The sequence below is a fragment of the Boleophthalmus pectinirostris genome, unplaced genomic scaffold (assembly GCF_026225935.1).
Source record: "Boleophthalmus pectinirostris isolate CB_2022bp ecotype Guang Dong unplaced genomic scaffold, ASM2622593v1 HiC_scaffold_18, whole genome shotgun sequence".
In the NCBI taxonomy this organism is placed as follows: domain Eukaryota; kingdom Metazoa; phylum Chordata; class Actinopteri; order Gobiiformes; family Gobiidae; genus Boleophthalmus; species Boleophthalmus pectinirostris.
This window is the reverse complement of record NW_026571133.1, coordinates 23354268-23370032: the sequence shown is the minus strand read 5'-3', so window position 1 is coordinate 23370032 and position 15765 is coordinate 23354268. Positions and strand designations below refer to the sequence as shown.

At 37.3% G+C, this 15765-nt stretch overlaps 1 protein-coding gene and 1 long non-coding RNA gene across 2 annotated transcripts in view; one reads left to right on the top strand and one right to left on the bottom strand.

Annotated features, from left to right (window-relative positions):
• The window catches only part of fgfr1b (fibroblast growth factor receptor 1b), a 6462-nt gene extending 3140 nt beyond the window's left edge, over nt 1–3322 (bottom strand). Inside the window, exons 1-2 of the mRNA XM_055154137.1 lie at nt 3182–3322; nt 1454–1593 (exon numbers count right to left, since the gene is read on the bottom strand). Of these exons, the coding sequence (XP_055010112.1) occupies nt 1454–1593; nt 3182–3322 (281 nt within the window). The remainder of the gene's footprint in view (nt 1–1453; nt 1594–3181) is intronic.
• An 846-nt stretch (nt 3323–4168) lies between these two features.
• LOC129408989 (uncharacterized) lies at nt 4169–5576 on the top strand. Its single transcript, XR_008632219.1, has 3 exons — nt 4169–4222; nt 4918–5067; nt 5455–5576. It is a non-coding gene; the product is annotated as an uncharacterized LOC129408989 (long non-coding RNA).
• Nucleotides 5577–15765: the final 10189 nt, after the last annotated feature.

The following is a 15765-nucleotide window of genomic DNA, read 5'->3' as shown; positions in this document are numbered from 1 at the left end:
ACTACTTATGGTCAAGCATTGTTAATTCACTTTCATCTGTGCTGCTTGGAAGCAACAGTAAAAGAAGAAAAAAAAAAAAAAAGAAAAGAAAAGACTTAATTATACTATTTAATTATATATGTATCTTTATAAATACATATTTTAATGTTATGTGTTAGCGGAGAATAATTGCATATGTTTAATATGGTGCTTTTCAAAATTGAAACCTAAAGACATGCATCTGTTTATGATTTGTAAATGAGCTGCATTTCAATAGTTTTAAATATAGACAATGACTAAGGCAGGCTCTCTGTATGCCTTACAGTTTCTTACATAATATTTAACAGCATATGGTAATGAAGTACATACTGTATTTTAGTAGATTTTTTCATTTAAATGTATATTACTCTTAACCCTCCAAATCATTCAGTATACCTCGCAGGGCTTCTGCCGCAAACATTGCATCATAATGGGCCATCCAATATCCAACTGTGTTCCAACCTGGTAAAAAAAAAAAAAAGAAAGAAAGAAAATTGTATTTTGATGTGTTCAAGAGCTCTGTCTAATGCTGTGCAGATCCTGGTCTTAGTCAGATTTGACAAGACAAATGGAGATTCACAGAACTGACAAATATATATAGTATTACAGCCACATAATAATGCTGCAAGGTGTACAAATGCTTGTAAATAAATAAAAGTGAAAATAAACAAATGTCTAAATAAATACATGTACAAATGAATTAATGAATGATAAATAAATATAAAAATGTAATTAATCCAGAAATGTGTTAATAAGCATATTTTATCTTTGTAATCTTCAAATGGGTTAATGTGGAAATGAATTTATTTATCTACATTTATCTTTATTCACCATTTAATTTAATACATTCCAACATTTATTGTTGTATTTATTTTTTTCCAATTGTGTAATTTTTTGGTACATATTATTTAGTGGTAGGTGTTTAAAAATGTATTGTTCACAAGAAATAAGAAAGCACCACTTAAGTTGTCTGGCAAATCTGGAATGATATAATTTCCAGGTAACAATCTGCAACTACATAAGTGGAGTCTGAGTTTAGTTCAGTGATAAAAATAAACAACAGGTGAACTATAAGCAACAGCGAAACAACAATCAAAACAGACTGCTGATTGTCCCCTCCTTTTTTTCAGTTTTACGATTTCCTTTAGTTTTGCAGTACGGCAAGCTCTGTAACATACTGGCTACATGAGGTGATAATCGGATCCTGTCAAGGTGGCACTGTCTAACCAACAACTCATCATCAGGATGCTATCTGCTCCTTGTGCACAGAAGAGTAAAGGGAGAACTGCCAGAGACATACAAAAATAACTCAAGGTGACCACTGGTGAGTGTATTTGACCAACCCATTAGAAATAGACTTCATGTGGATGCTCACTGTCCTGCCTTGTGGAGCTCCATTTCCATTTGGCATAAAACACAAAATTGTCATCTTTACTGGGCACTGTGTCTTTTGCAGATCAGAGCAGGTTCATTCTGAACCCAAATAACAAAGTTGTAAAGGTCTCCAGAAGCTGCGGAGATCATTATGCTGCCTGCCAGTTTATTCGAAGGGTTGCAGACCCCTATGGACAAGGACTGTGATAGTCAAATAAATAGTAAATGAAAAACTGTCACATTTTTATTAGCGCTTTTCCACCTCCAAGGTGCTTTACATTATCCATTTACACACACACATTCATACACCAATGTACTTAGACACTGGAAGTATGGGTGGTTAAGGGTCTTGCCCAAGGACACAACGGCAGCATTCATCTGTGCTGACAGCACACATTGTCCCATAAGGAGGATGCCTCTGCATTATATAACAATACAAACCAATGAGCACCATTTTGAGTTTATGTGGGGTATTTTTGTCATCTGCGGGTGACGTGTTTCATTTTCATCAAACAATGCTTCCATACCAGTATGAATCTCCAAAATGAATGAAATCCCCTTTAAAATCTAAAATATTTTCAAAGCTTTTCCTTGCTTTTATGCAAAGTGCATTATCATATGCAGATGTTTTGTACACTTGTCTACTAGCCTTTGTGTACTGATTTGTTGTAGTGTTGTATTCTTGCTTTTATTGTGCGCTTTATTACAAGCTTCTTCATCTGCAGTAGTTTTCCATTTGCCATCTCGCCTCTTTAAATCCAATACAAATGCTATGCTAGATGAAATTGCTTGCAAATTGCAACCATAAGTGACCTACATTTCCACAGAGCCTGAGAGCTCTCATACAGATACAATCAGTAGTGCATTTTTGTGTGCCTCCAATGATATATGTTTTGACCCAATCCTGGTGCTGTCTTTGTGCTATGATACTCATTCATATTTTGATCTAGTATGGACTCTTTTTCATAGTAGTTTTACAAATTCACACAGTAGAGGTTTTCAATATTTTTAGTTTGTAATTTGTTTTATGTTTCAAACACATGTCAACCGAAAGTGGGTGGGCTCAAGAGTCGATGGGAGAACTTGGACGATGGGCTAGAACTCTTAATACAAAAGGCCCTCTGTCTGCTCAACATTACGGCTGTTTTGGACTGTTTTGGGTCCATATTTAGAGTAACATTTGTGTAACCTGAACACATACACACAAACACACAATCATGCTGCTGCTGACATACACTAGATACAAAAAAAGAGCAAGGGGGGATTTTGGATATTTTATTTTAGTATAAACTAGTTTTTTGGGGGGAAATTGGCATGAAAATAAATATATCAGATATATATAAGAAATCCTGCACAATTAATTCATCGGTATATTATATTTTGCTGCACATTGGACAATTTTGTTGTTTCCAAATTAAAGTTTATATGTTTAATATAAACTAAATAAAAATAAGACCATGCATTGAAATAATGTAAATAAAATTAGAGTTTGATACACAAAAACCTAATATAAACTAAGGCAGATCAACAGCGCCAAAGTCATCAGTGCATGGGGATGGATTATAGTTGTGTACAGTAACGAGGACAGGTGTTATAAAATTCTCATGAGTCCTATGTCAGAGGGGAAGAAACTATTCTTTTAATGAGAGGTTTTGATCCAAATGGACCAGAGCGTTCCTGAGGAAAGTGGCTCAAATAGTCTGTATCCAGGTTGAGAATGATCAGTTGTGATTCAGCCTGTTTGCTTGCGCATCCTGGAGATGTACAGGTCCTAGAAAGATGCGATCACCTTTTCAAAAAGACCCACAATCCTCTGCAGTCTGTGTCTGTCCCTGGCAGTGGTCCCGGTGTAACACACATTTGGACAGGCACCTTGGCTTTCCTCAGCTGCTGCAGCAAGCATGTCCTCTGTGACTTTCTTGAAGTCCATGATCATCTCCAGTTGTTGTCATTGCACCATGTCACCAGCCAGACAGGGACATTCTTCCCCAGCCGCACTTTCAGACTGTGGTCTGGGTAGGAAGTTGGTGCTCCCCCTGCAGGTGGAGTTGGGCATGCAGAGCAGAGAGAGCTCGTCCTGGAGCAGACTCTGTTTGCTTTTTCCTTTTATGAGTGATGCATTGGCAGACAGTGCTACTAAGTCACTGTATTACATAATTCCCTTGCCACTTTGTCCATTCAGTGAAGTTTACTGTCTATTACTCCATGCAGTAATACAACACTGAGGGGATGGGAGGTGAGAGAAGAGAACTGAGCACTGGCAAAAAGAAAGAAACGGAGGACACGCCAAGGACACCAGAACATAGTGAAGGAAATTTCTGATGATTGGGGTGGTTTTCATATTTGATGCAAATGGAATGTTCACTTGACTTTGTTCGAGTTGCAATACTGGTGCAGGACAGAACATGCGTATCAGAAGAAGATCCTCTGCATTGAATGGACAGAGAACTCAAGTCTGGCTAAGACTACAAGAAGCCAAGTCTACCAGAGATTATTTAGATGCTTGTAATGTTAATCCCCACTTCTTGATGTCAAGTTTCTTAAGATGCAGGCTGTGTCCCAATTCGAGGGCTGCAGCCTCCGAAGGCTGGTTTTTAAGGCGCATACGTCACTTCCGGTGAAAGAAGGCCTGTCCCATTTCATTTTTATGTCATGCAGCCTTCAAATGCAGCCCTAAAACCGGCCTCGTTTCCATGGAAATGGGGCCGCGAACGGAGGACACATCCGAGTATCCTTCGCAGCCTTCAGTATCCCAGCATGCACCGCGCGGCGGCAGTCAGATTTCGAAAACACGGAGCAAAAAGCCGGTCCCGAGAGCGGAGAAAAACATGTGAGTAACACTTTTAACTTTAGGAAATCATTACTAACACAACTGTAAACGTAAAATACGACCATAAGTCCCACAAAACTGTCAAATAAGTTTGTTTTTAACTGCGTGAACCGCGGAGTTTTGAGCTAAAGTTTGCCTAGTAATGTGCAGCTAATGCGATGAAAAGTCCGCTCAAACTTTCATATTTGGACACATTTCCATCAAACACTCATCATGTTTTACTGTTAGGGGAAAAGAAGCTCACAGAGTGATTTAAAGAAGCTACGAGGAGAAAACTCCACGTTTTCACGGACAGTGTAAACATGTAAACAGTTGGTCAGTGTAGCTCGGAGTTAAGATGAAAACACACATTATTTCATACATTCAACTGAAAAAGACTCAGTCTGACTCTATCAAAGCTCATATTTACTTGTAAATCACATAATATATGCCTCCAACGTGTGCATTTCATTCAGGGAATACATTATCTGCTTTTAACAATCCGTGCATGTTTGTAAAGTGAAGAGTATATAATATCCTGCCTGGACAGGTCAGATTTATGATTGACATGAGGCTCCTTTAACAGATTTGTGCAGACACTGGTGTAGATACGACCTGGTGTAGATACGACCTGACTGTGTCTGTTAGGTCTGTCACATCTAATGTTATAACAATGAGAAATCTGTTTTACATGAATTTTCTTTTCTCATCTGCAGCCTCCTGTATGAGGACACGGCACACTGCAGGGGCCACAGAACTGTTGGCTGACAAGATGCTTGTGATTCATAAAATGGGTCAAATGCAGATGACAAAGTAAAGCCAACACTGAGCTGGAGGTGCTGACCCAGACTCCTGCCAACGATTAGGTATGGGGCATGTTACATTGAAAATTGTACTAATAAGAGCTGCAAATGAATCATGCTCATGTTGAAATTATTATTTAAATTGTGAAAATATGCATTTCTCAAATGTGTGGGATTCCTCTATTAATTTAGCTGTTTCAGATATAAACTGCCTTTGAATCTGAATGTACATCAAAGTTTAAGTTCAACGTTAAAATAGTTTATTGTCAATTCTTCATACGAAAAACATATAAAGAATCGAAATAGTTTTTCTCACTCCCTTGCGTATAAATAAATAATAATAAATGTAAATAGTGCGGAGGGAGTCCAGGTGTTCTTTGGGGGCTGCATGCTCTTTGAAACTTATTTTCCTCTAATAGTTTTGTGTTCTTAATGTGTGTGTCATTACAGGTTTTCACTCTACAGGACAGAACTTTGAATCAATCAGACGCAACAACCATTCTGCTCTTCCTCCTCCAGAAGACGAGAGACACATCACACTGAGTGGTCCAAGTCCACTGTCCATGTCTCCATGTCCATGTCTCATGTCCATGTCTCCACTGTCCATGTCCAGAGTCTCTGAGGAGCAGGTCCAGAGTCTCATATGATCTGAACAAGTGTGTGAGACAGAAATGAAAACATCTGCTCATAAGTGTTTCTGAATGTTTTCAGCCTGTACTGACATTTGATTTATGGCGAAATGTGCCATTTATTTGGTGTCTCTTTTGATAGTAACTAATTACATGTACTATAAGAATGTACTATTGTACTGCAGATAAGCTGTGGTGTTCCACATGACCATATCTGGCAAAGATAATTTGTTCATTTTTGATTGTCACTTGCTTCAGCAAAAAGGGAACACAATGAGATTTACTGACATACAGCTGTTTGTACTAACTTGTTAATGCAGAGTGTGTGTGTGTGTGTGTGTGTGTGTGTGTGTAATGGGTTTAATATTTGACTTCATATTATGATAAAGTATTTCCAGAAGTTCCTTGGATTGTTTAATAAATCATCTTTTCTCAGGAGAGATGTCTTTCTTTCTTTACAAACTGACTGTATAAATGTAATCCCTGGTCAATATAAAAATCCTTAATAATGTTTAGTAATGCATATCTCATCACAGTTTTTTTTTTTATTTTAAGATAATTTAGTCTATTTAAAATGTGTCCCTTAAATATAGCCGTTTTGTTTTGCAAAAGTTAAACATACATTTTCGGTTTTGGCCATAATATTTGGATGCGAATTATTAAAATAATTTGGTCACAAAATCCGACAGTTTGATGACCTGTGCGTCTTTTTACTGATCCGTGTGCGTAATCTGCGCGCAGCGTGTTAGCATTAGCATTAGCGCTAGCAGCGTCCCTCGGTTGCTAGGCGACAGGGGAGCGGCTCCGAGGTCTAGGCCTGTCCCATTTCCGCAACGGCCTGGCGTCCGCGGAGGCCAGTTCAAGGCTGCAGCCTTCGCGGCCGACGAAGGACCCAGCCTTCACAGCCTTCGGAGGCTGCAGCCCTCGAATTGGGACACAGCCGCAGTCTTCACTAAACACGTTTCACTGGCAACCTGCTACTGTGTGGGGATGTTTTACAAAAATAATCTTAATTTTGCCTTTAATAAAGGTCATTGTCATTGTCATTGTCAATAATGGCATTATTCTGACAAGTTTTTTGTTTATGGAAGATATTTGCTTTATTAGATTTTGAATTTTAAATGCCACTGAATTTCTCATGTTCAATAAAAAACACATTTGAATGTAATTATTCTGAATTGTACTTAATTTAAACTTTCAATGTAAAAAGAAAATCATCTTTTAAATATTTGGTGCAGCTATTTTCAAGCCCTCAAAATCAACAAAATTCTGGTGTAAAATTTGCAGTGACAAAATCCACAGCAAGGAGCCAAGATGCAGGAATCAAAGAGATGAGGGCTGAGTCTGAATGTCCTCTGTAGCTCCTAATCCCTTATTCACTTCATAGTCCTGCACACTTTAGTACACAGCTCACTACTTTGGGGTCATGTGACTCTGGGGTCTAGGTGAAATAAAGTCTGCTGTACTCTGATAAATCGTAATCTTTTAACAGCTCAAGCTAACACCACTAGCATCTTTACACAATAACAGTTTATTTAATTATTTAATTAAATCAATATTTTTTATTCATGATCAGGAACAACAGTGCAATAAACCAGTGCTTCGATCTGCATCATTCACAAGAGTTATGTCCAAGATCTGTTGCTAAACCATTTGGTTTTCTTGCAATGCACTGTGGTTTATTTTGACTGGTCTAATAACTACCAATGCCCATTTTCAAGGTGTACTGTGGGAAATTTTGAGTCCACTGCATTTTTACCTGCTGGCCATTCAGACAATCCTAAAAATGTCATGAATTGTGTGGACATTTGGACACAGTAAAGGTATTAATTAGGCTAATTCTGAGATTGGTTCCTTACAGCATTGGGGCGAAACCCGCTAGTGGCCGCTCCATTGTTACTGCAGCTCCCTGGTTTGGGCTCAGAAAAAAATTCTCCCATAGAGCACAATGCATTTTTTGGGGAATTCAAACTGCCAGTGTTCAGCTGACAGCACACTGACAACTTTCACAAAGGTTTGGTTTTGGAGGAATTCTTGTCTATTGTCACAAGAACTTGAACTAGCTCGTATTGAGGAAGTAATACGGAAGAGAAAATTATTTACACCATCTTATATATATTAAAGATGAAAGTTTGTTTTGAATTTGTACACATTGAAAAAGTATACTTAAAATTTCAGCAACTAAAATTCAGAATAAAAATAATTCAAAATCTTTTTTTACACAAAGTGAGAAATTCAGAGGCCTCAAAATTATATAAGGAAAAAAAAAAACACCAAAAAAAAAACTTTTTATAAAAACTTTTGGTGGGTTCTTGTGTATTCTTGTACATATCAGGCATTCTATAGAATGCTGAGAATAAGAAAAAAATAATTTTCTAGGCATTTTATTCTAAATTAATAATGTTATACCAGTGAGGCTGCTGTGGTCTGGGGATAAGAGTTGTAAGAACACTGAGTTGTAAAATCAGGCTGAGCAGTTTGATTACTTTGTTTATGTATATAATTTAGTTTAAGTTGTTTGTATATTGGGGCTTTTAACTACAGACTTTTCATTTTTAATTTAGAAGAGAGAACAACACATTTCATGAGTGCTATTTTTGCATATTTTTATCTGCAAGTAGAAAGTGAAAAATAAAAATCAAACTGGAAAATGATTTGCTTTTGACCTGTAAGGTTGTGCACAGACTGCAATTTGGACTGAAAGCTGTATTTATTGATTTGCAGCACTCTAGGGAGCTGCAGAATGTGCTCCAAATACACAAAGACACTGCTGATACAGCGGTTATTACACATGACTATTTATCACTATCTATATCACAGACCACTCCAGTGGGAGGTCTGCATGATTTGTATTGCACCAAGTTATGGATTTGAAAAGTAAAGTTGTAGATGAATGTAGCTCCATGCATGTTTGTACATGTACAATATACTAGAGGGCAGAGTAAGCAAGCTCCAAAGCCTTCTACAGCTGAACTAAGACATTTCATCAAAGCTCCAGGAACAGTTCACTGTTCCTATATGCAACAGGTCATATTCATGAAGTGCAGAGATTCTTCATTAGGCAGAGTACATTAAGTGGGTAAATGACACTCACAGTCTATAGCCTACCTAGATGAGTTCTAGTGAAAACATAATGTGTACCATACAAAGAATAAGGAGTTTATTGATAAAATGAGTGAATGTCAATGTCATTTTGAAATGGCAAGCTCTTTAACATGAGTGAGTGAAGCCCAGTAGGCACATGACTCACCATGGCAGTTTCTCCCCCACTGAGAGCTGTTTGTGCTTGATGCCAGTATTATAATCAAACCAGAGTCCAGCTCTTGTGCTGTCTGTCTCCACTTAACTTGTAAGGATTGTATTAAAGTGAACCTACACACAAGTAAGAACTAACTAAAATGTGCATGGAGAGACATCTTTGAGAATTGGCTGATGAAATTGTAATACATTTTGATAATGGCATAAAACCTTTAACATTGTGGGGACTCCTGTCATTTCTGCCAAAATTTGGCCGCAGGGAGCATCACTCAACCAGCAATCAGATCCTGTTCTGGTTCAAATTGTGTTCTTCATCGTCCCATAAAATGTGCAGATTAGTCAAACCTGGAATCATTCAGATATCCTCCATCACATGGCTTCATCTGCATTACACTACAATATTCAATACACCTGTTTTCTGTTTACTGGCAGGCACTAAGCTCCAGGTTCAGCCTGTTCCATAGAATTGTAGTAGTAATTGTAGTCTAGGTGTGTTTCTGTCTAAATTTGTTCCAACTTTGCAACATAACCTACCCAAGGCTACAGCAATGCGAGCATTATTGTACTTTCATTTTTCATTAAACCAACCTCATAGCCTATTAAAATGCATTTATTTAGGCTACAAGTTAGGTTACTACAGCCGAGCTGTTTTTGTGATACCTTCCACTGTAGAAGCTTTAGAAGATGTCGCTCCACTTGAATAAATGCCATTAGATATTATCGCAGTGGTGAGAGTGTGGTAAAGAGGCTATTACTGTGCCTAATGACTAGAGATGAGCGGTCACTCACCTGTACTGCCTGTGGCGGCGGCTGAGGATTCACGCTCCGTGGAGTGAGGACGAATCGACAACTGTAGCGACAAGCTCGTTCCTAGAGCACTCGAGTGGGTGCGAGGAGAGAGAGGGGAAACAGCGTGTTCACCTTAATGCGCGGTGTAAAATGTGCGACAGACACCGAGTGACGGAGAGCTGTGTAGCAAACCGTGGAAGAAATGGACACTTCCCCTGACATCGCGTCAGACAATGGCGCACAAGACCCATCAAGTTTATGGAGAGAGAATGGCACCTTCTCCTGAGATTCAAATAAATAGCCTATATTACTGCAAACATTTTAACTTTAATCTGCTTCAGGTGGCTACTGTGAAATAAATAGAAATGCTCAGATTTAACCTCAACACTAAAGTAAATATGCTCAAACTCACAGCTGATGTTCAGACCAGTATCACTAGTAAGCAATACAATGTATGCTAAAATTCAGATGTATATTAGGCCTGTGTCATTCTTGCTTACAAAATAAAGGTTTAATTAGTGCGATTAGTTGACACAAACACAACCACAACAAACAAGCAAACATAAGGGCCAAGGAAAAAATACCCATAAAATGCCTTCCATCAATAAACTACCATTTACTGCCAGCTGTCTCTATGCTCTCTTCAGCACCTTCAGATTCAGACAAAGGGTGCTGTACAATCATGTTTGTTTATTTGCAGCGGGATATTGAAATGTAAGACTACTCATTGGTTTTACCGTGAGTTTGTTCATAATTCTGTTGCCACATACCTTTGTACGTTTATTGTTGGAATTGAGATCACATGAAAACATTGGGACAAGACACATTTAAATTATGTAGTAGAATTTAACAGTGTCTTTAAAAAGCTGTATTCCATCAGTACTGAACAAACAAACTAATACCCACCATTTCATGCAGAGCACATTTGTACAAGGCTCAGTGAGGTGTGAGTGATACCAGGAAACACAAGAGACACTTCTGCTGCATGACACCATCTTTGCATTTGAAAAAATGTGTAGCTTTCGCAGTGATCAGGATTACCAAATAGAAATATTTTTTTAAGTTCTCAAAGACAATAACAGAATGGTAACAAATATGAGATACATATGGCACACATTTATTTAAAAGAATATCAAAAGTATTTATCACTCTGACAGATTTCCCAACCTATGATGTAAAAACTAAATACTTACATTGTCCCATTGTCTTGCTCAGAAACGTCACAGATGAGGTCACTCCTTATGAACTCCTCTTGGCAGTAATTTGTTTCTTGGTAACTAGACACATCAGCATGCTTTGTTTAGCTTAGCCCATGGCGCATCTTAAAAGAATCTTTATTGACATGAATCGGGGTGCAGAACCATCAACACAATGGCATCTACCTCCTTGGTGTTTCCCATTAAGGGAGATGGTGACCTGGGCCTCCCATTGTCTCTTCTTAAAGTCGCAGAACAGTTAGTGTGCTTTTGTTAAGGTGTGTTGAAAGCTTTTGAATAAGAGATGAATAATGATGACTCTGATTTGATCTCAGATGTGTGAGATTGGCAGGTGTATTAGTCAATCAGAGAAATGCATGGTTTGACCATATCATAACAAGCCTGCTTCCAAGTAAACAAACCTGATTGGATGGCTCCATCTGAGTTTGACCTTAGACACAGTGCAGGAGGTGATAAACCTCCTGTATAGAATATATATAGAGAACTAGACTGAAACAGGCTTCAGCTGCTCCCTTCTTCATCAGAGATTTTATTCTAGACAAATCAATCACTGAGAGGAATTTATTAAAATCTATGGTTTGAAAATAGTTTAAAAAGATATTATCAAGGTGTTTTCTGTAGCAGTTGTGTAATAAAATGTTTGCTTGGATAAGCGTAAGTACTTACTACATCCTTACTACATCCAACTGTGCAAGATATGAAGATTGAGAGAATAAACTATACAGTGTCTGATGTAAGCAGAACTTTTATTTATATTTGAAAAAGGCACGTATTCTTCCATATCCTTCAGCCTCAACCTGTCTGACACGGCCTGACAGCTGGCTCTGCAATGGTCTGCTCCTGACGTCATTTTGGGTATATCACTCAGTAGTCATCCTCAGTCAGCCCTGATCTGGAGGTTGTAACTGTAAATGAGAAGCATGTATTTATTCTAATTTTGAATTTTTTCAAAATAAGAACTCTGGCAAATAATAAAAGTGATAAATTATTTTATGTTTTTATGGCTTTTTAGTTCTCAAAGGATGACATTCTGTGTTTTAGTCAAGGGACAGCTCATTATAATGCCTGATGAATTTGCATGTGAGTGTTAAACTATTTAATATATGTTTTTTACTTTTATCTTATGCTTTACATGGTATAAAATGTACCACTGTGGCACCAGGTTGTATATTTTGATGCTTGATTATGAAGCATTCAAAGAACCAATGAAAATAAACAGGTCAGAGATGCTACAGCTCATTTCCACATTATTGCATTGCAGTTTCTGTCCAAATGACTCACCTCATCATCAAGATCACGATTGTCAATGGAGACAGTTTTTTTTTTTTTTTCTTTTAATGATCAAACCTTTTGGTCCAAATTTAGTTTCTTTGGCTGCACTGATGGCATGACACTATGAAGATTATTTATGTATGGACTGAGGGGTTAATAAACAACCATGGTTTGTTAGTTCCTACATGCATAATATTTGCTTTTAATTTACTTTTAATTATTCCATTTGAGGGTCTGAGTGTAATGAATTCACTGACCCAGATCCACATCAAAGACAGTGTACCATGGTTAATGACAGAAAACAGCATTTAAAGCCAAAGTTCAAAATAATAAAACATTTAATTTTATTTGTGCCAAGTCTTAAAACATTGTAAATAAGAAATAGGCTAGTGCATATCACATATTTACCTGGATTTTTGCTGTTGCAGATCTTGGGTGGTATCTATTTTCCACATTTAAATATGTTATTACAGTTGTAATATTTGTTTTATTTTGTAAATGAGTAACTGGGACAGGCATTTCCCTTGTGAATCTATCAAACAATAAAGCTAGTCTAGACTCAATTTAAACACATTATCACACAAAGAAGTATACAGTGTAAACTTGATATGAAAGCTTAATTTGCATACTTATTTTGTTCATGGAACTAATCCAGAGCAATCTCTATAAATCTAAGTTACCATAAACTAGATTTTCTGTGAATTGTTTTGATTTAAACCATGCCAAAAAGTGAAAGACATTCAGATGTTTTCCAGAGCTGCCCCTGGTAAAGGTGTGCACAAATGAAATATTTACACTCCTCCTTGTGTGGGTGACTGGGATGGACAAAGAGGCATACAGACTTTGGGACTTCTTTTGGATGTAGCTGTGAGTCTTGTTTTGGATTGGGTTGCATCAAGCCAGTGAGTTATTGCAGAAGAAGAATCTGCTTCATATAATCTCATACAATTGGCTGCTCACAAGAGGAACATTGAACCTGTCAGTTTAAATCCATTTAAACACAGGCTTTCAGAGGAGCAGCTGCTTGTTTCACAAATGATACAAGTCAGCCCACAAACAATGTCAAATTACATCAAGTCAAATCTTGTGTGTTATTGTTGAGAAGAAGGAGGTAGAATTACTTATAAAACATACCAATATACAGTGCATTTTAGCATTGTATTAGCATATTTGCTAAATAATGAATACAAAAAACTATGTGAATCAACAACATAAGAATTTCAGATAAGACTACATTACAGCATTTAAAGTTTTTTTTTAGGTTTTTTAAAATTATTATTATTTAAAGAAGTACTCAAGCTCACACAGAACAATAGTAAAGACAGCAAAATTGCCTTGCCATTTGTAATGTCTAAAAAGTCATTTTGTGTTAGAAGATGTTTTTTTTTTAAACAACTATAACCAGTAGCAGTAATCTGTCATGAAGGTTATAGAGCTGTAACACTACTGTGGAGGAGTTGAAGTGCTGCAACTACTTTGGCTTTCTTAATGCAGTTCACCACATATCTTCAGAACATAATTTAGTGTAAAGGTAAAATTTTCCATTATATTCTTGGTAGAATATAGCTATGTAACTTCAAACACTAACTGCTGCTCAAGAAGTCAATGAGCAAGTGCAAATACCTAAACAGGGGGCACTCTAATAGTGTTCAATGCCCTCTTAAGTTCCTTTTAACTTCTCTTTGGCGTAACATTGAAATGGGTTTTTAATGGTATGTGAATGATTTATTTGTGTTATATTTATATGCACATTATCATTCAGTGGTACAAATAGTGCTGTAACTCTTGACTGGCATATACAGCCAGCTTGAGGTTGTCTGAGGGACTTGGTTTGATTCCAAGAGGAGGAATCCAGAGAGGACTGAAGGCTTTTACAAGCAGACTGAGTATTTCAGAATGGCCTAAGGGGAGAACTGCTCTTTAAGTCCCCAGATCCAAGACACTTTTAGTTTCTATGCTCACATAAATGGTGTAAGCCCTGTGTAACATATTAACAGGGGCATAATGGTGACATTAACTCAATTTTGATTTTTTTTTTAATCATTTGTAATTTTTGACATATTTTGTTTGGGCACCCTGAGTCGCTATCCATGGTGCTGAAATTTTTTTTTTTGTTTTTTTTTTGTTTTTTGTTTTTTCAGCTTTTATCACTAAATGTTCAGTAAATTCAGTACGTAAATTATTTAAAATGCTATAAATGCTATTCATTGTTCCATGTTTAAATCCAAATGACTTTGGTGTTTAGTACACTTGAGATCACTAAGCAGTTGGTTGTGTAAAAGATGAAAAGAGAAATGCCATTATTTGAATAATGGTACACAAACTGCTTTATGAGGCCAGGGCCAAGGTAGTGTTGGTAGATGTTTGTAATCACTAGTGAAAGTGACCAATCGAAACTGACAGAAAAGCACTCAGTCTCATTGACCTTCGCTTATGTATAGCTCTGGGGCCAAGAGGCAGCACGTGTGATGCCCAAGGGGGAAATAACTCAATGTAGGTGTACAGAGGTTAAAAACACATTCAACCAAAGAGGCTTTTACTGCATCATTTAATGGCAACTAGCTATTGGAGCCCTGCCTGTTGCATACTGTGCTCATTTAGTTGATGAAGCTGTTACATAAGTCCATAACAACCATCACCATGAGAGTACACAAATGCATTACACTTCTCCCAAAGCATATTTTGTGTATCCCAGCACAACTGCAAGGATCAGCTCAGTCCTTGCCCCCTACCTCTCATTTAGTCATAGAGTTCAATTTCAACTTCGTATATTTTTCTGAGTTATGCAACCATTTAAAATTTGTATCCAGGTTTCCTCATGCATCAGGTATGTCGCCATGGTAACTGGGCCATCCAATAGAACACAAAAATGATGTCACTGAAGGTGCAGTTACACTGGGACTTTAGACCCGTGCCCAAGCACAGATCGCCCCTAAAGTGCAGTACGTTTGTCCAGTGTGGCTGGAGCAGGTGGGCCTAAGCAACCTCAGTGAAGTTGGCCCCCCATCAAACGCACAACTAGACAAAAACTATGTCAGACGGTTATGCTTTCACTTGTGCTGTATTAGTTTTTGAGATATTAATGATTCTTTTATTGGTCAAATTGGGGTCAGCCAGCCCCCCAGGAATCTTAAAAATGCTGTAAAATGGCTGCAAATGGTGTCATTCATTTGTGCTTTGTTTGTGCCATTTTATGCTGCAAAAAGTTTCATTTGTGCTAGATATTTTTGGCCAATGACATCATCCAGCCCCTCAAAATGTTATATAGCACTCAAAACAGGCAGAAAATTATATGAAACGTTTGTATTTTGTTTGTGCTGTTTTGTACTGTGACAGTTTTCATTTGTACTAATATATTTCTAAAATTATTTATTATTATTTTTGCGGAAATTATATGACATCATTTTCACTCAGCTGACAGCGGCAACCTCTGCAAAACTTGTGAAGCTAAATTATCTCAGGCTGTGGAAAAGTATGTATTTACTTGTACTTTTCCACAGCCTGAGATTGTTTATCTTCACTAGTTTTGCTAAAGCCGCTACGTCAGATGAACCGAAATGACATCATATAATTATTAAAAATAATAATTAATAATT